Genomic DNA, 20,565 nt, shown 5'->3' on the forward strand with positions numbered 1-20,565 from the left:
TCTAGGAGTTGAGGGGGACTAGAAGGTGGAAGATAGAGGGGAAAGAATTGAACTTTGGGGACATAGGTTGAACATAGGACAACCAGCTAATCCTTTGGAACCCTGTATTTAGAGAACTTCTCCCTCCTTAGTTCTGTCCCAACTGATCTTTTCTCCTTCTTGAACCTGAGTTCTTGCCACCTCCTCTGCTCCTTCAGTGGGCTATTAGCCCATTTCTCCAATTTCTGTTCCTTACCACTTTTTAATACTTCCTCTCCTGCTTGGAGCTCCTGACAGACAGCTCTAGAACCCTGCTCCATCCCTCCTCCTTCCTTTTATTGCTATCACTGTTTTCCTCTTTTCTGTCTATCTGTTTCCTACTCCAGTTGGGCTGTGCAGGGGGGGCCGGGTGCTGTCCAACGGGGGTCCCTGCTACCATCCTACAGGGGAGATCGTGGTCAACATGGAACCTGAGGCTCCAGTCAAGAAACTGGAGACCATGGTGAAACTAGATGCGGTAAGACCTTCTATCCCAGGAGCCCCCCTGACTTGGCTCTATGGGTGTCTGGGTGCATGTGCATGTGCATGTAATTTCCCAATAATTACCATGTTTTTCCAAATACAGGCAGTACTTACACACACACACACACACACACACACACACACACATCTAGCTTATATATAACCTGACAACAACCTATGATTTTTATTATTGTGCAGTGTTTTCACCTATACCTATTTTTTCCTTTAAAAGACCACAATAGGAATATAACCTATAATCAGGGATGACCCATGTTTTGCCTTCAATAGGATTTATAATAAGCCTTCAATAATATTTTCTCTCCTGTTGCACAACAGTATAGTGAAACACCAAGCAGTATCATGTGGAACATTCCCAGTGAAGGATTACGTGGTAATAGTCCAAAAATAATCCTAAACCACTTACTATATTATATATACAAGGGTTCATGGGAGTGAGGGCAATTTTATCTTAATACCCAATGCTAGAATTCAAAGCAAGTCCAAAAGCACTGGGGATCTGGAGAAGGAGATAAATCCTATTTAAAGATACCCATTTAGACCACTCTAAATGCCCAAATTCCTTCCTGCTTTGATTCCTACCAGTTACTCACAAGGTAGCAAGAGTAGGGAGTGTGAGGATATGTTAGCATCTGCTTATGCTCTAAGATTACTGGAGTATAAGTATATATTCTTTATCTTAAGACTGCTACCTAGAATTTTCTTCTAGTATTGAGTCAGCAGAGGGGAAGGAAGGCTTTCTTGCATCATCAGACCAACTAGTAATGGTGTAACAAACAAATGAACCCACCACTGACTGACCTTATGTTGACTAACAACACTGCTTGCCAATTTTTTTGTTCAATCATTTAAGTCATTTAACCCTATTTGCCTCCATTTCTTAATCTATAAAATGGATTGGAGAAGGAAATGTTAGTATTTTTGCCAAGAAAACCACAAACAGGGTCATGAAGAATTAGACATGACTAAAATGACTGAAGAACAGCAACAAGTTTGAGGCATCTAATAGATCATTCAAGTTACGGGTTATAAAAAAGGAGACTCACTATATGGAAGAACTTCTATCATTAGAACTGCCCAAAGAGAATGGGCTGCCTCAGAACCTTTCCATACACAAACCCACATTTCTTCATATTCCTCTCTTCTCCACTCCTTCACAGACTTCAGTTGTCTGAACGAGGTAACCGTCTTTGCTCTAAAGCAACTTTAATAGTAAGTAAAAAGAAATGGGAAAAATGAAAACCAAAATTCCAGAATTATCACATCATAAAACATGGGAATCTAAGCCAAAAGTGTCCCTACCATAATTGGCTGGTACAATTCCTGAGGTTAATTAGCCCATTTCCCATCTAGCTAGTTTCATGACCAAGTCCAGTTCAGGACAAATCCAAAAGTCAAGCTGCCTGGAGAAAGATACTGTCCATATCCTTACCTCTTTCAAACAAGGATATTCATTTTCATTTCAAAGCTGGTAACCCTTCTAGCCCCTCCCACCAAATTTTCCTTGCTCAATTTTTTCATTCAGCATTCTTCCTTACACTAGTAAGGCACCACCCACCTAGTCAAATCATCATTTATATTACCTTCCTCCTCTCCCACTGAGGACTAGTTCAAAGGATTTTAGATAAAGAATTGGAAGGGACTTCAGAGGCCAGTGAATCCTCCCCTCATTTCACAAACAAGGAACTAAGGATCAGAGAGAGGAATTAATTTGAAACCGTAGAATCATAGATTTTAGAGCTGAAAGAGACCTGAAATCACCTAGTCCAACTCCTTATTTTACAGAGAAGGAAACTGGAACCCAGGGAATTGATTTCCCAAATTTCAAATAGGCAAAGAGTATCATAGGGATGTACATGAGAAGCCCTATGTAGAATCACAATATTCTATATAGATTACAAGGCTTTCATTAGCCCACTTGGGAAATAAGCCATCACTTAGACATCCTCTGTTTTAGCTGTATACATATATAAATATGGTAAGTTCTTAACAATCCCTGGTAAGGAATTAGAGAAAACATAATTAAATAAAAAACCTTTCTGTTCTGTTTACTTTGGGGTTGTTGTTGTTGTTTTAAATTTCTATTTCCAATTCTAAATTCTTTCCCTTCTTTTGGTCCCTTCCCAACTCATTGAGAGGGCAAGAAATATGATAACCATTATATAGCTGAAGTCAAAGTATGTAGATAATTGAACCCTACTAAAAGTCACCTGAAGTCCACCTCCATTTAATATTCATTTCAATTTTTTTCTATCAAACTAGATAAGATATAACTTAATTTATAAATAGCTGAAAAGGAAACTATTTACAAGTCCCTGAAATAGCACACTATTGTTGATACAAAATCTATTGTCTCTGCAACTTTGTTGCAGTATCCTGTGTGTAGCCCACAAGTACTGTGCACGAACTGCCTGTCCAATCTCTCACTTCTATGATCTATCTGTGCCTCTGCTACTGCCCTCAGCTTTGTATCCCAAGTGGATAACTTTGTCTTTGCTTCCTGTGACATGCCTCCCAGAGCTCTGATGCTGTCGTCAAGGTTGATGTGGTGAGTTTGGGTCCTGGTGGGTACCAGAGGGAATTGGCTGAGGACTAAAGCTTGTGGAATGAGTAATATAGGAGGCATGGGTCAATTAGATCTTGTGCTGAAATCTGGTATCTCAGCCTAAGAAGCTAGGGTTGGATACAGTGGGGCCCTCATCCCCTAAATACCATAGCCCTAGAAACCCTAATACTACTGCATAGGTATCTTCCTGGGCTGAAGTAACCTAGTAGATAAGATAATAGAGGATATATAATCCAGCCTATTCCTGGCAGAGACACTGCAGAGAGAGATGCTCCAGAGGGAAAGAAGAGAAAATTGTACCCCGAAGCTCTGGTCAGCCTGGATCTAAACTCAGAGTCTGAAAGACCTGAGCCTGAACAAATCATCTCTAAAAAGAAGGAGCTTGGTCCCAATGGCCTCTCCTTCCTTCCAGCCCAGAATCCAGCACAGTGATTGGCACATAGCGGATGTTTAATTGATACTGGTTGACTAACAGACCACTAACTCCAGGATCCTCTAATTTCCCTCATCACTTGCAGACAGAAGAGGAGAAGGACAAGAAGAAGAAGAAGAAGAAAGGAACAGCAGAGGAACCAGAAGAGGAAGAGCCAGATGAAAGCATGTTGGATTGGTGGTCTAAATACTTTGCATCTATTGACACCATGAAAGAGGTAAGAGACTCCGGGAAAGAGGCTGGGGCTGGGCAGGTGAGACTTGCCTCAACTGCTAACCCAGGTCAAGGACTTCTTCAATATTCAATCCAGATCATTGAGCTTCTCATCTCCTCACCCAACTTGTTAATTTCCACCTCAATACATAGTTCTTTATGTCCTACTTCATATTCTCCAAACCAATTAGTATTCTTTTTGAGGAAGGGAACTTAGGATTTAGAGGCAGCTAGGTGGGGCAGTGAATAGAGCACTGGTCTGAAAGTTAGGAAAGTTAGGATTTGGGAATGTCATTTAATGATTGACTCAAAAAACAACAAAAGAACCTATGATTTCATCAGTATAAAGACTTCACAATATGAAGTCTTTCCACTGATGCAGATCAGCAGCCCTTTTGCAACTTATAGCCTTATAGAGAGTTGTCTGGGAGCACTAAAAGGTTAATTAACTTGCCCATAGCCAGTGAATCAGAGGCAGGTCTTTTTTAAATTAATTAATTATTAATTTCCCCAAGTAACATTCAAAACAATTTTTTTTTTTACAATTGTCTTAAAGATTTTTGAGTTCTAGGTTCTTTCCCTTATCCCCAACCACAATTAAGAAACTACATGTGAAATTATGCAAAACATTTCTTAAAAGTCAAATTGTGAAAGAAAACATGGATTTCCTACCCTAATGAAAATAAAAACCTTCAAGAAAAATAATTTTAAAAAAAAGAAAGAAAGAGAAATAGAGAATTCTTCGATTCAGACATAATCAATTCCTTCTGTGGGTATGGCTAAGATTTTTCATCATAAATGAGGCTTATCAGAGACACTTGCTTTAATTTTTTTTTATAATTACTATTGATAATTGCATTCCCCCTCCCCATTTATTCTTTCTCTCCTTTCACCCTGTCCCTTCTCCAAAGTGTTTTACTTCTGAGCACTCCCTCCCTCAATATGCTCTCTCTTTTATTATTCTTCCTCCTTACTAAATTCCATTCCTCTCCTATTTTCCTGCAGGGTAAGATAGATTTCTACACCCATATTGAGCATTTGTTATTTCCTATTTGAGTTAATTCTAATGAGAGTAAGGTTCACTCTCTTATTCTCTTTTCCTCATCTCTCCACTGTAAAAGCTTTTTTTTTTTTGCCTCTTTTTTATGACAGATAATTTGCACCATTCCACTTCTCCCTGTCCTTTTCTCCCAGTACATTCCTCTCATACCTCTTAATTTCATCATTAAAAAAAAATATATTATCTATTGGGTTACTTGCCATCTAGGGAAGAGAGTAGGGTAAGGGAGGGGAAAATTTTGGAACACATAGTTTTGCAATGGTGAATGTTGAAAATTATTCATGTATATATTTTGAAAATAAAAAGCTTTAATTAAAAAATTTTTTTAAAAGATATCATCCTTTCATATTCAACTCACATCTATCCCCTCTGTCTACATATACTTCTTCTAATTGTCATAATAATAATGTTTTAATGAGTTACAAGTATCATCCTCCCATGTAGGAATATAAACAGATAAATTTTAGGTAGAGCAATAGTTTTTAAATTAGATAATTAGATCTATTTTCCAAGTCAATTGTTTTTCCAATGAGATATTTCACATTTTTCCTATTTTTTGGTTTTGCTTTATTGTATCTTGATTTCTCATAAAGTATATTAGCTTCCATTTGTTCAATTCTATTTTTTAAGGAATTATTTTCCTCAGTGATTTTTTGTATCTCCTTTTCCAATTGCCCAATTTTGCTTTTTAGGTCTTTCTTCTCCTGATTAGCTTTTTGTATTTCCTTTTGCACCTCTTTCAATTCTTTCCCTAATTTTTCTTCTATCTCTCTTACTTGATTTTCAAAGTTTCTTTTAACCTGAGCCCAATTCTTATCTTTTTTTGAAGGTTTTTGGATGTAGAGGTTTGACTTTGTTATCTTCTAGAATACGTGTTTTGATTTTCCTTGTCACCATAACTTTCAATGGTTAGAAACTTTTTTCTTAATGTGCTCATTTTCCTAGCCTATTACTCTGATTTTAACCATTTGTTAATTTAGAGCTCAGTTTCCACAGTAGGGGGTACATTATCCCAAGCTTCAGGGGTTTTGTGCAGTTGTTTTCAGATATCCTTCTAGGCATCTGACCACAAGCCCTCTTTTCTGCCCTGGAGCTGTTAGATGTGTTCCTGCCCTGTAAGCCCTGTAAGATCTAGTGTGCTGAGCAGGCTGGGGCTCTGCTGACTGGGACTACACTGGAACTGCACACCAGACTCTCACCTCATTACCACAGACCCTCTCCACTGACCTTCCAAGTCCTCCCTGTTGTCCCCTGGCTGAGAAGTCCAGAAGCTTCCAGCGCTGCTGCTGATTCAGAAGTCCCTCCTTGCTGACGCTGGGGTCCAGCCAGAACTGGGGACAGGCCAGCTTTGTGCTGGGATTGTGCACTGGGCTCTCACTCTGGTTCTACAGACCTTTTCTGCTGACCTTCCAGGTCCTCTTTGATGTTTCTGGGCTGATCAGTACTACCATGGATTCAAAGGCCCCCAGTACCACTGCTGATTCAAAAGTCAGGCAGGGGCCAGGGCTGGGGCTGAGTCCACAGGTCTGCACACTGGACTCCCACACAGACCCTTTCTGCTGAGCTCCTAAATTGCCTTTGACTGGGAAATGTTCTACTTTGGTTTTTTGGGTGCTCTGATGCTCTATAATTTATTTACAATCATTATTTAAAGGAATTTGGAGCAGTTTGGGGGAGAGATTGGGCAAGTTCCTGCCTTTGCTTCACCATCTTGGCTCTGCCCAGAGGCAGACTTAGCACTCTCAATTCTTTCCCTTTTTCTAATTTTTCCTTTATCTCTCTTACCTGATTTTCACAATTCAACTGAAACCTCACCTCAAATAAGAAATGGTTGATTCAGACTTCTACTTAGCATGTAAGTGCTCCTATTAAATCATTCTTCTCTCTCGCTAAATCATTTGCTCTGGGAAAGTGGTCTTGGACAATGTCATATCTTCTATCTAACTGCATGATGAGAGTTTAACCTGAGTAAAGTAAAGTTTAACCTCCATTTCCATTAAGTCTCCCTATCCGGCACCAAATTTGGTCTTCAATACATGTTTCCCTTGGGGGCAAGAGATTTGGGCCAATCATCTTCAATTTGCCTTTTGTGACTAAGGGTGTGTTCCTTCATATTTTAGGAGGTTGCAATGCTATAAACATGATTTCTTTCCTCCTGAGTGGTTTCCCACTCTCATCCATCCTTCACTCGGCTATTAAATTGATCTTCCTAAAGAACTAGTTTTTCCAGGTCACTTCCCTCTTAAACAAATCCCACTGACTCCTTATCTTCAAGATCAAATATAAAATCTTCTATTTGGCATTCAATGCCCTCCTTTTCAGTCTTTTTATAGATTATTTCCCTCCACTCCCATGTATTCAATCCAGTGTTGCTGATTTCCTTCTTGTTTCTTCTATTCAATGCTCCATCCCCTTATTCTGAATCTTTTTATGGATTGTCCACCTTGTCTATATCTGTTTTCCTTCAAGTTCCAACTAAAATTCCACCTTTTATAAGAAGCCTTTCTTTGATTCCCTATAAAGCTTTCCTTTTGTTGACTATAATATATTATATATTACATATAAATACCTTACTTATATTTAATTGTTTGTCTGTCATCTACTCCATCAGATTGTTAGTTTGTCTTTCTTTGTATTCTCAACACTTAAGATAAAGCCTGGCTTTTAGTAAGTGCTTAATAAATGCTTATTAACTGGTTGACTAACCATACAAAAACCACTCTCTTAGGAATCAAGTCCACTCCTTTCTGTGTCCTTCTCTTCATTTCCCTTTCCTATTTTTCTCTCTTTTCCTCTGCCATATGGGCATATTTGGTCCCTCTGATAGAAATGTTTGTAAAATAGATTGGGATGACAAGATTAAACCTCTGACTTGTTCTTAGTCTGAATATGTGAACTAACATAATAAATGCACTTGAATAAACTAAGAGGGATTTCAGTCTAGCCAGGGGAAAGTACCATCACAGAGAATTTCTCCTCAATTCCCACTCACACCTGGCCCATCTTTTGACAGCAACTTAAACTGCAAGAGGCAACGGCAGTTGACGCTGAGGACAAGGAAGAGACAGACTCTGCTGAGGGTGAGTCCTCTGTGATTCCAAATGTCATCCTTCCCAATTACCCTTCTCTTACACTCCACCCGGATTTCAGCCCCTATTATGAGCAGTAACTTCCTTTCAATTCCCCAATCCCCCAAAAAGCTATAATAGCTCTTATAAGTGCATAATACACACACACACACACACACACACACACACACACGCACCCCTATGTCCAGAAGGGCAACAGTATTAGTGAAATTCATTAATTAAATGTTTCCAAACACAAGTTAAGTCCGAAAATCTTTAGCCTTAGATAGTCAACAATGATGTTAAGGGAAATCCAGATATTAGAAACAAAAGAGATCTTGGAGATGATCTGCTCCAAACCCATCATTTTACAGATATGGAAGATAGGTCCAAATGCATGAATTAATTGTCTAAGGTCATACTGAGATGATTGGCAAACATGTAAATAAAATTCAGGTTTCTGGGCTCAATTTAATTCAACAACCATTTATTGAACCTCTCCTATATTTGAGCACTGTATTGCCTGCTGTGTATAGTTTCTTAAAAAAACAAAAACCACTTTCTTCTGAGGCAGCAAGGTGGTATAATAGATAGACCCCTGACCTCAGAGTCAGGGGAACATAAGTTCAAATGAGAACTCAGAGACTTACTTGCTGTGTAACCCCTGATTGCCTCCAAAAAAACAAAAAAAGCCACTTCCTGCCTTTTAGGAATTTATATCCCACTAAATTTTGGATGAAACCTCTGATTTTAGTAGATTAGGGAACTTCCAGTAATGACACTTATTTAAAGAATACAGATCAACGTCTACATCTTGCAGAAGTCCTCAAACATTTTAAATAGGGGGCCAGTTCACTGTCCCTCAGACTGTTGGAAGGCTGGACTAGAGTAAAAACAAAAACTTTGTTTTGTGGGCCTTCAAATAAAGAAACTTCATAGCCCTGGGTGAGGGGGATAAACGTCCTCAGCTGCTGCATCTGGTGTAGTTTGAGGACCCCTGTAGACTTAGAGAGTTGCCTGCAGCAGTGAGAGAACAAGTGACTTGTCCTGAGTCACACAATCAGAACATGTCTCACACAAGACAGTTCTCTATCTACTCATTAATTAATTAATGATTAATTAATAAGTAATAATTAATTAACATTTGGATAGTACTTTACACAATAGTTCAGCTAACGGTTCATTTGATTTTCTTAATATCCTCACTGATAAGAAGATACATATTAATTATCCAACATACTACAGATGGAGAAACAGACTCAGTGGTGACTCTTGTCAGCCTCAGTGATAAGTCAGCAGAGCCACTAGAACCTAGTCTCCAGAGTTCTGCCTCCGTTTCTTTCTATTCTGCCATGCCGCTGAGTACTGTCACTCAATGACTTTTTCTTCTCTCTCCTGGCAGGTCCAAAGGGACACATGAAGGGCAAAGAGAAAACAAAGGCAGCCAAGGAAGAGAAGAAGAAAAAAGTTCAGAATCAAGCTCAGGGTCAGGTGTCAGAGGTCCCGGAGAAAAAGAAGCCCAAGATCGATGAGCTCAAGGTGAAGCCCCTTTGTAACCAGAGGGAGGAGGGTGGACAGAGTGGTAAAGGAGCAGGGCTCCAGGACAAGACACCTGGCCCTCCGTGGCTGTGAAGTGCACAGGGGCTGCCCCCCCAAAGGTGGGGATCCCTGTGGGGAGGGGAGGCCCTTCATGATGTGCTTTGGGCTCCAGGTGTACCCCAAGGAGCTGGAGTCAGACTTTGACAACTTTGAAGACTGGCTGCACACTTTCAACCTGCTTCGAGGCAAGATCGGCGACGATGAGGACAGCTCCACAGAGGAGGAGCGCATTGTGGGCAGATTCAAGGTCAGAGGAGAGGGCTCCAGGCTCTGCCCCCCAGGGGACTCCCACCCAAAGGAGCTGGCCAGCCTCGCCCACCTGCACCCCCAACCCCAGTCCTGTAGCCCAGCCTGCATCCCTGACGCATTTCCCTCTGTTTCCCCTCAGGGCTCTCTTTGCGTGTACAAAGTGCCTCTCCCAGAAGACATATCCCGGGAAGCTGGCTATGACCCCACCTATGGCATGTTCCAGGGCATTCCGAGCAATGACCCCATCAATGTCCTCGTCCGGGTTTACGTGGTTCGGGTCAGTCTCTTCCCAAATTCTTAGCTGGTCCTTCTTTACCTGCTCCTACACTGGAGGAGGGTCAGAGCAATAACAGAAACTAGCCTGACCCTACACATATTACTGTACCGCCATAGAACCTTAGAGGGCATCTGATACAGCCCCTTCACCAGAGAGGACAGGGTAATGTGGCCACTCTCTGAGAGAGCTGAGATGAGAATCCAGGCCTCCTCACTCCCAGTCCTGGACTCTGCACTTTGGACCTAGTGAGGCAAACCCAATTGGTCCTTCTGAAATTGGAGATGAGAACAGTAATTAAGGGCCAGCCAATTACCTCTGGAGTGACTGGGACAGGGGTCCTTCTCAATTTTGCCTGCCAGATTCTTAAGGAAAGGAATGGAAAGGAAAACAGAATTCTGGTTCCCACTTTTCCATGAGGATGCTTCATGAGGTCCCAGGGACCTGGGAGGAGGCTGAGCCCCTACGTCATGACATCTTTTCTCCTCCCTGACATGGGAAGTTCCTTACTGTTCCGAGAGGGGGGAGAAAAAACTAAATTAAATTAAATAGAAAAAAAGAGAGAGGGAGGAGGAAAAGAAGATACAGAAGAGAAAAGGAATGATTTAGGGAACTGGACCCTGGAACAAGGGAGGTAGAACAGAGTGGTTACATGGGATTACCTCGTTCTAGACCCCAGCGAGGGTTCACATTAACCACCACCCCTTCCCACAGGCCACAGATCTGCACCCTGCTGACATCAATGGCAAAGCTGACCCCTATATCGCCATCCGCCTGGGGAAAACAGACATCCGGGATAAAGAGAACTATATCTCCAAGCAGCTTAATCCCGTCTTTGGAAAGTAAGTACTCACTTTTCTCCATCTGAGTTCCCTTCTACCCAATGACCTTCTCAGCCATGACCTCCCCCGGCCTGTTCCAGCAGAGTAACAGCCCCAGCCAGGACCATTCCCAAGCCAGGGACTACCCCAACTGACAGTGCTACCCCAGGTCCCCCCTTGCATCCTCTCATCGTTGCATTTCTCTCTGGCTCTCCGTAGATCCTTTGACATTGAAGCTTCTTTCCCCATGGAGTCCATGTTGACTGTGGCTGTGTATGATTGGGATCTGGTGGGCACTGACGACCTCATTGGAGAGACCAAGATCGATCTGGAGAATCGATACTACAGCAAGCACCGGGCTACCTGTGGCATTGCCCAGACCTATTCCATGTATGCTCTAGGGGTGGGGAGGAGTTTGGAGAGATGATTTAGGTAGAGAATGGAAGAGAAATTGAGGCTGGTGGGAGGAGACGGAAGGATCAGGCAGGGGAGCAGAGAAACAGATGAGCTAACAGCAGTTTTATTTTAAAACTAAAATACGATGATGATTTGGACTCAGAGGTCTTTAAGTTTCTCACATTGGGTCTACCTCCCTGGATACCTCTATGGGATATAGGAGGAGTCCTTAACCTTTTTTGTGTAACAGACCCCTTTGGCAGTCTGGAGAAACCTAGAAGCTCCATCTTGGAATAATCTTAAATGCAAAAAAAAAAAAAAAAAAAAACCTCAAAACAAAACAAAAACCAGAGGATTACAGTGAAAGCAACTCTAGAGGCATATAATTATCAAAATATGTTTTAAAGCACGGGGACAGCTAGGTGCAGAAGTAGATAGACCACTAGCCCTGGAGTTAGGAGGAGCTGAATCCAAATTCAGACTTTGTGACCCAGGGCAAGTCACTTAAATCCAATTGTATCCAACAACAACAACAACAAAAACAAAACCAGTTCATGAATAGTAAGAGCATCTGTTCTTTTATTTTTTTTTTTTTCTTTTTTTTTTTTTTTTTTTTAATTTATTTAATAGCCTTTAATTTACAGGATATATACATGGGTAACTTTACAGCATTAACAATTGCCAAACCTCTTGTTCCAATTTTTCACCTCTTACCCCCCCACCCCCTCCCCTAAATGGCAGGATGACCAGTAGATGTTAAATATATTAAAATATAACTTAGATACACAATAAGTATACATGACCAAAACATTATTTTGCTGTACAAAAAGAATCAGACTCTGAATTATTGTACAATTAGCTTGTGAAGGAAATCAAAGATGCAGGTGTGCATAAATATAGGGACTGGGAATTCAATGTAATGGTTTTTAGTCATCTCCCAGAGTTCTTTTTCTGGGTATAGCTAGTTCAGTTCATTACTGCTCCATTAGAAATGATTTGGTTGATCTCGTTGCTGAGGATGGCCTGATCCATCAGGACTGGTCATCATCTAGTATTGTTGTTGAAGTATATAATGATCTCCTGGTCCTGAAGAGCATCTGTTCTACAGGTTTCTGGTTAAATTGCTCCATCTTGGACCCTAGTCCCACAAGGAAATGACTCATTGCAAGGCTGCAGGCTGCATGGGTGGGAGGGAACAGAAGATCCATTTAGAAGACGTTAGAAGAGAATCTTTGAGGGGATGGAAAAGTTGCACTGGAGCAGGATGGAATGGGGGAAGGGAAAAATAGCAGAGGTAGAAAACTGGTATCAAGGGGCCGTGAAAGCACAAAGAGAAAGTGGTCTAAAAAGAAGAAAAATGAAAATTGGGCCCGTGAGAACAGGGCTCAGTGGAGTCCAGCAAATATGATGTCCTCAAGTGTTCTCTCCTCCAAACAATTGGGAGTTAGAGTTAAAGAACACTTCTCCAATAAGGGATTAGGGCTAGTGTGACTGACCTGCTATAGGAAATAAGACTCTGGACACCCACAGTTCCTTACCTGCTCTTGGTCAGAGTCCTCATACTCCCTTGACTTTGGGCACAGTCTGCCAGCATCTCTCTACCTTGATCCTTATCCCACAGAGCCTTGTGTATTTGTCACCTGCAGACATGGCTACAATATTTGGCGGGATCCCATGAAGCCCACACAGATCCTGTCCCAGCTCTGCAAGGAAGGAAAAGTAGATGGCCCTCACTTTGGGCCGCCCGGGCGTGTCAAGGTGGCCAACCGTGTCTTTACTGGGCCTTCTGAAATTGAGGATGAGAATGGTAATTTGGGTCAACCTGGAGAAATCATGGGTCAGGGGTCCTTCCCAGCATTGTCTTCCAGGGCCTCCTGGAAAGGGTGGAAAAGGAAAGGGAAGGGAAAATAGGAATCTGGGGCATGCTTTTTCAAGGAGAAGATCTGCCTAGGAGACAAGGCTGATACTCCTTTCTAAACCCACCTCATCCTATTTTCTTGCTTCCCTTTTCACCAAAGCTAATAGCAATCCCTCCATTCATTTGTTTACTTAATATAAGGCTAAAGATTAGTTCAGAATTTAAAATTATTTTAGATCTAAGGTTAGGGTTAAAAAATGAATTTAAAAACTAATTTAGGATTAGAAAGAAATTTAGAATTTAGATTTAAGGATGGGAGAGAGCCAGGTCTAAAGTACAAAGTCTAAAGAAGAACACTATCTGTGAGGAATAACAAGGATATTACTTTCTGGTGATGGAACTCCAGGAATTTATCTAGGCTGGGCATATGATGATGAGACATCAAAGGAAAACTTTAATGGAGGGACTTTGGAATAACCCCTTAACAAATCCCACCCTTTCTAAGACATTATGAAAGCACCCCATAACTTTTATTTGATTTAGTCCTCCATCTACTTTCCTATGCCCCCAAATAAGGGGATCTCCCAAGTTAGTCTACATCAAAAGAGTGAATTTGATGGACTTTAACACTCGTAGCTACAAACACCACTTCATTATGACCATCCTGGCCTATCAGGGACTGAGAAAGAGGGAAGAACCAGGAGGGAAGGCATCTATGTCGTGGATGACAGAGTTCTGGATCTACAGCAGGAAGGCCTGAGCTGAAATCCAATTTTGAGCATGAGCTGTATCATTCTGGACAAGTCACTTAACCTCTGTCTGCCTCACTTCCCTTATCTACAAAATATAGATAATATTACAACCTATCTTCCAGAGTTGTTATATCAAATGAGATAATAGTTTTAAAGCTTTTAGCTCAGCTCCTGGCACATAGTAAGCACCATGTAAATGGTAACTGCTAGTAATAGCAGCAGCAGTAGTAGTTTGGCTGTAATCAAGAATAGCAATAGCTCCTATGGCAACAGACACACTCTATCCCCCAGAGTATCAACCCACTCTTGGGCATTTCCACTTTTCTTAATGGCAGGTGTCTTGTCAGGCCATTCTGTCATCCATGGGAAGAAGGAATAGGGAAGACGCCATTGCCACCAGTATAGGAACTGCTAGCTCCAGACCTACCTTGCTAGCAGGGAAACATAACTTCCTTGAGAGCAGGAAAGAAGAGAACAATAGACATGAGACTGACAGTGAGACTGGGAGGTTCTCAGCTGCCTTCTTGACACACTAGATAGTCTCCAGAGGCAGGAGGCTCTTTGGCGCATATGCCATTTTTGCAGCCCTGGTCACTAGGAGGAGGATAGGAGCATCCTGAATAGAAACATAGACGTTCAGCAGAGGGGCAGATTTGGGGGTGGAAGGGAAGATTTCTTTCTGTTTGGGACGTCCAATGCAAGATGTCTGATAGGCTACTGAGGATAAGATTCCAAAATTCAGTAAAGAGCTTAGGGCTGGATATATGAATCTGGGAATCGTCTGCATAGAGTTAATTAAGTCCATGAGTATTGGTAAGGTCAACAAGAGAAGTTATAGAGAAAGAAGAAAAGACCTTGGACATAACTCTGGGGAATACCCACAGTTAAGGAGATGGGATAAGGATGAGGAAATGATCCTGAGTGGTCAGCCAGATAGGCTTTCCCCCAAAAAAGCATGTGCATCTATTATGTTTAGATGTATATATGTGTGTGTATATATATATATGTATGTATGTATGTATAGACATATTGTGAGGACCTTGTGTTTCACAGAATGCTTGGCACATGGCAGGCTTGTTAACTGATGTGAATTCAGGGAAATACTAAAAATGTTCTTTTCTCAATCCCACCCCAGACTCTCCCACTGAAGATAAACAGAGTCCCTTGCCTTCATCCCTTAAGACAGTGGTTCTCAAACTTTTGTTTTCAGTATCTTTATCCTACTAAAAATTATTGAGGATCTCTCCAAAGCATTTTTGTTTATCTGGGTTATATTTATAGACATTTACCATATTGGAAATAAAAACTGTTTTTGAATTTGTAGACCCTCTAAAAGGATTTCAGAGATCCCCAGGATTTTCTAGACCATACTTTGAGAACCACTGCCTTAAGATGTCTTTCTCCCTATGTCTTACATTAATAGTAGCTATTCAGCTTAGTCGCCCTTCTATCCCTACCTTAGAGGAAATTCTATCTATGTGTTCTAGTCTCTCAGATCTGTTTTATCTATCATCTCTCTGCTCTCTAACATCCTCCTCAGGTACTCCATGGCCCCCAGACCCTAGCATCCTCACCTCTGTTGGACAGCATAGAAGCAGGATATAAAATCAGAGGACCAAGACTCAAATGCTGGCTTTGCCACTTAGCCCCCTGCTTGTCTGTGAGATGAAGGGTTTGGACAAAATGACTCCTCAGGAGAGGACTCTCTCCCTCCCAACCCTAAAGCTATAATCTCCCCCCTTCCAGGACAGAGGAAGACCACTGATGAACATGTGGCGCTGGCTGCCTTACGGCACTGGGAGGACATCCCCCGTGTAGGTTGTCCCCTGGTACCTGAACATGTGGAGACCCGACCTCTACTGAACCCTGACAAGCCAGGCATTGAGCAGGTGGGGAGAGAAGGCCAGAGGGAAGGGGATAAAATATAAAAGATAAAAGGAGAATTTTTGGGTAGAAAAGGGAACATAGAGAAAATGAAGGGGCCTTGTGGAAAAGGGTTAGAGATGAAAGTGGGATAATAGATAGGAATAAGTGATTTCTTTCATCCCATCCAATCATCTTCCTTTGTCCCTAGGTTGTGGAGCCCTAAGCTTTCTGAAGCTCCTACAGAACTGTAACTAGGGTAGGGTATCTGGGGCTTTGTCTCAAGGTGCCAAACTTAAAGGGGTGCACTTCCCACCTCTGGAAATACAGACACTCTCATCCCCAGACTTTTGTCTGCTCTCTAGAATACAGCAAGAAGCTTTGACTCTACTCCATCACCTTCTCCCAGGATGCTGTCATCAGCCCCTAAACCTACCACCACTATCAGATACAACTTTGTGTAGTTGTGGCATTTCCTTCCCACAACTATTTTTATCTGATGTTAAAAAAAAAAAAAAGCCCAGTAACAGTTCTGTAGTGCATAGAGAAGAAAGGGCTAAGAGATGAGGAATATGAAGCTTGTTTTTAGGGGTGTAGGAGTTGTGGTGGAGTCTGTCAAAACAAAAGGAAAAGCCACGACATTTGTCTCTTCTCCAGGGTCGCCTAGAGCTGTGGGTGGATATGTTCCCCATGGATATGCCTGCTCCTGGGACACCTTTGGACATCTCGCCTCGAAAGCCCAAGAAGTGAGCTTCCTAGACCCTCTGGCTCTTCTTTTTTTCTTCCAGATTCAGCAATCCTACTCTTTCCTATTTCACGGAGCTCGTGCATACACCAAAAAGTCTAGTCCTGTACTTTCTAAGCAAATCACATAGAAATAGAAACTCAGGATTATAATAGGAAGTGTTGGCTGAACATCATTTTACATGAACAGAAATACCCAAGACAGAAACTTGAAATACATTTACTTCTAACTTCTCCTCACATATACATATGGTGGGCATCTGGTATAGCAGAAATAAATAAATGAAAGGGTAAGAAGTTTCCCGGACCAGTGAAAAACAAGTCAGGAGAATTTCGTTTTCTGGAAAGGATGAATCTTTAGTAATGTTTGGTAGGAGAGGATGGATACAACTAACCAGAACATAAGGGAAGGCATTTTACATTAGAGGAAATGACATATACAGTCTTGGAGACATGAATGGGTTAAACATGTGCAGGTGATGTTTATCTGGGTGAAATGGAAGGAATGATTTAGCAGACCTGCAATAGTTCCCCAGATCTTGAAGGAATTCCAGAAAAGTGAGTAATAGGCTCAAAGAGCATTGTAGATGAAAGAAATTCAGCCTAACCCCTTCATTTTATACAAAAAGAAACTGAGTCTCACAGAGGTGTGATGCAATCTCAGGGGAAGGGTTGGGGTAGAAAGATTGTGAACAAATATGAACTAATTCCTTAAGAAAAGAGAATGACCTACCACAATCTAACTAGGGTGCCATAGAGTAGGGAAGAAAAGCTCAGAGAAAAGTTACCCATTGATAGTAGAAGCGGAAAAACCTGAATATAGTAATGAGAAGCAAGAAATAGGACTGTTCCCCTCCTGGACCATTTTGTTGGAGATGAGAGAAGGAGTCAGACCTGGAGATATTGACTAAAGATGCAGGTCTTTTGCAGGAAAGGGTAAAGGGTTTTGTCAGAGGTAGGACTCAATTTTTATGAATTAAAGTAGATTCAAAGAGTATAAAATGAAGACATTAAAAACTGTCTTTATTTCCCAGAGAACCCATTATATACTCACTGACCTATTGAATATGGGGCTACTGTTGAGCATAGGTCCTGCTTCTCTGTTCAGTACCCCATGCTGCCAGTTTTCCTTTCCATGGGCTTTCCCCTCAATTTTACTATAATCTTCTCACCTCTGCTCTCCCAGTTCCTCCTCTCAAATCTGGGTATAATTCCCCCATTTCAGAATGTCAGATTTTTATTCTCATACTCACTTTTTTATCCAGAAAAACAAAAAACACCAAATAGGAGATCAGAATTCTAATATGTTCTCCACCACTTACTAACATTATGACATAACATTATGGGAATAATAATCTCTGGCATTACAAGGTAGCTGTAATTTTGTAAGGTAATAGACATTTAAATCATAGGGTGCTTTATATTTATTTTGATTATTTTCAGCTTCTTCAATAGAATTCAGATAGAAACAGTTCTTAGTCTCTAAACACTGCTATTCTTTCATATTTAATAATCTATGGATTTTGTATAGATGAATAAAATACCTGCTTTTTGTAGTAAAATAAAAGGATTAGGATGTAAGCTCATCCTCTGTAAGCTCCCTGAAAGCATTCTAGGTACCACTCCAGAGTAAATGAAACAACAAGAATCATACAGACATAATTCACCTTCTTCCAACATGATTTTGATCTCCTCTGTTAGGTCTCTATATTTTGAAAGTTTCCATGTAGCTTGGAGATTGAGGTTTCTTGTATCAACATCTATTTCTTGTTTTATTTATGTTATGGCCAAATATAGCAGTTCAATGGTCTATGGTAATGGTCAATTATAGTAATCTAATTATCCAAGATATTTTCATGTCTACTACATGTAAGGACTTTCAGTCCTTGATAACTAGTGTGTAAGCTTCTGATTATCTCTCTAGTGCTTAGATCAGGTCTTGCTAAATATTTAGTAAGTATATATATAAATTGCAGCAATGATACACAATTTCTACCATATCTTTGCATAATCTTCATTGATCACTGAACCCATATTCCTTGAGGATAGTCCTTTTATAATTTCCAATGTCAATGACCTGATCATGAATTATCATCAAAAAGCCCTCTATTTCCACAATCAAGTTTGTATGAACTAGTTCAATGTTCTTTAACAATATATTGTTGACTAAATTTGTGTGAATAATGCGCCTTGAATATTGCATTGTGATTTCATTTTTGGATCTTAACCACATAGACTTCACGTGGAGACAAAAAACTTTCATATATTATACGTATATGTACAGATATGTATGTAAATATACACATATAGATGTATAGATATGTATGTGTGTATAGAATATACATATATATATATGTTTAAGTCCAATGATTTGATCATTCCAATTGCCTGTACTTGTTACCAAGCTTTTAACTTTGCTTGAAGTGATATCTGCTTATTTCAAAAGTATTTCTGCAGGTTTTTGAACTGTTTAACATTTGTGTATGTAATAGTGCTAGAAATAGTAATAGTAGAAGAAGTTATAGAGAGGTGCAGCTTGTCAAAATGTGACAAATAAGCTGGCCTTGGAGCCAGAAGACCTAAAATCTATGACACACAAGTTGGTGAACCTGGAAAAATAACTCTAAGTTCCCTAAACAATTCCCTAAGACTAATTTGTAGAGAAGATACCAATCAGCTAATATATTATGATATTAATATACACTGATATTAATCAGTTAATAAAAAAAGTTTATCTAGGAATTCCCTATAATAATGAAATTAATCTTCATCACTACTGTTGCTGCTGTTATTAATTATTATTATTATTACTCAGGTATGAACTGCGAGTCATTGTATGGAATACAGATGAAGTGGTACTAGAGGATGATGATTTTTTTACAGGGGAAAAATCCAGTGACATCTTCGTCCGGGGGTGAGCAGAGACAGTGAGCTTGGAAGGCTTAGGGCTGGTTTTGAAGGAGATTTTTGTGTGATTGGCTGGGGGAGGAGGGAGGACAGGAGGGTTGGGACATCCCTATTAGGGGAGGGGGAAATAGAAGACACAAGGCTCCAGGGGGACCTTAGTAGCCACTGATGCAAGCTCCAAAGGCTAAGGGAGCATGCCAGAAAAAGGGGGTGAGGATGGCTGAAAAGTTGGGGCAGAGGTGAAGACAGGATGGGTTTATGGGCCGCAGGCTCTAAGAGCTTCCATGATGACCTCCTTACAGGTGGCTGAAGGGGCAGCAAGAAGACAAACAAGATACTGATGTTCACTATCATTCCTTGACTGGTGAGGGGAACTTTAACTGGCGCTACCTATTCCCCTTTGACTATCTGGCAGCAGAGGAGAAGATCGTCATCTCCAAGAAGGAGTCCATGTTCTCCTGGGATGAGACAGAGTACAAGATCCCTGCTCGGCTCACCTTGCAAATCTGGGACGCAGATCACTTCTCCGCCGACGACTTCTTGGGTGAGACTAGAGATGAGCAAGAGAAGGGGACCACCCAGAGAAGAGGAAAACTTGGGGATAAAGGAAAAGGCAGGGGGTGGGGACAGAGAAAAAGATGGATTCCAGAGAGAGAGAAAGGAGACGGAGTTCTGTAAGAGATAAAAAGGGATCTGGGGACACAGAGCAGAGGAATTGGGATGAAAGGGGGCTCCAATTTTCTGAAGTTTCCACCCTAGCAAATTGGAGTGGTGTACCTGGCAGGAAGACACAGTGAACCCCTCAATGCTCTCCTTACAACAGGTGCCATTGAATTGGACCTAAACCGGTTCCCCCGAGGCGCCAAGACAGCCAAGCAGTGTTCCATGGAGATGGCCACTGGGGAGATGGAGGTTCCCCTGGTCTCCATCTTCAAACAGAAGCGTGTCAAAGGCTGGTGGCCCTTATTGGCCCGAAATGAAAATGATGAGTTTGAGCTTACGGTGAGCACTGCATCTTTAGACATCATAGGGACAGAAGTAAAAGACAGGGGAAACAATCAACTTTTATTAAGCGCCTATTATGTTCCAGACCCCATTGGAGAAATAAAAAAAGGCAAAAGACAGTACCTGGCTTCAAGGAGCTTATAATTTAATGGAGAAAGGCAACAGGGCAAACATATACAAAGCAAATTGTAGAGGGGATAAACAAAATAATAGGGGGAAAGTACTGAAACTAAGAGGG

The 20,565-nt window shown here is 41.1% G+C and overlaps 1 protein-coding gene across 1 annotated transcript in view; it reads left to right on the forward strand.

Annotated features, from left to right (window-relative positions):
* OTOF (otoferlin) overlaps positions 1 to 20,565 on the forward strand; it is a 165,403-nt gene that overhangs the window by 140,167 nt on the left and 4,671 nt on the right. The window contains exons 30-44 of the mRNA XM_012547421.2: positions 366 to 496; positions 3,038 to 3,067; positions 3,604 to 3,735; positions 7,805 to 7,871; positions 9,262 to 9,398; positions 9,571 to 9,705; positions 9,847 to 9,984; positions 10,696 to 10,823; positions 11,022 to 11,192; positions 12,845 to 13,005; positions 15,555 to 15,697; positions 16,329 to 16,417; positions 19,231 to 19,329; positions 19,625 to 19,866; positions 20,146 to 20,324. Coding sequence (XP_012402875.1) covers positions 366 to 496; positions 3,038 to 3,067; positions 3,604 to 3,735; positions 7,805 to 7,871; positions 9,262 to 9,398; positions 9,571 to 9,705; positions 9,847 to 9,984; positions 10,696 to 10,823; positions 11,022 to 11,192; positions 12,845 to 13,005; positions 15,555 to 15,697; positions 16,329 to 16,417; positions 19,231 to 19,329; positions 19,625 to 19,866; positions 20,146 to 20,324 — 1,982 coding nt within the window. The remainder of the gene's footprint in view (positions 1 to 365; positions 497 to 3,037; positions 3,068 to 3,603; positions 3,736 to 7,804; positions 7,872 to 9,261; positions 9,399 to 9,570; positions 9,706 to 9,846; positions 9,985 to 10,695; positions 10,824 to 11,021; positions 11,193 to 12,844; positions 13,006 to 15,554; positions 15,698 to 16,328; positions 16,418 to 19,230; positions 19,330 to 19,624; positions 19,867 to 20,145; positions 20,325 to 20,565) is intronic.

The sequence above is a fragment of the Sarcophilus harrisii genome, chromosome 2 (assembly GCF_902635505.1).
Source record: "Sarcophilus harrisii chromosome 2, mSarHar1.11, whole genome shotgun sequence".
In the NCBI taxonomy this organism is placed as follows: Eukaryota; Metazoa; Chordata; class Mammalia; order Dasyuromorphia; family Dasyuridae; genus Sarcophilus; species Sarcophilus harrisii.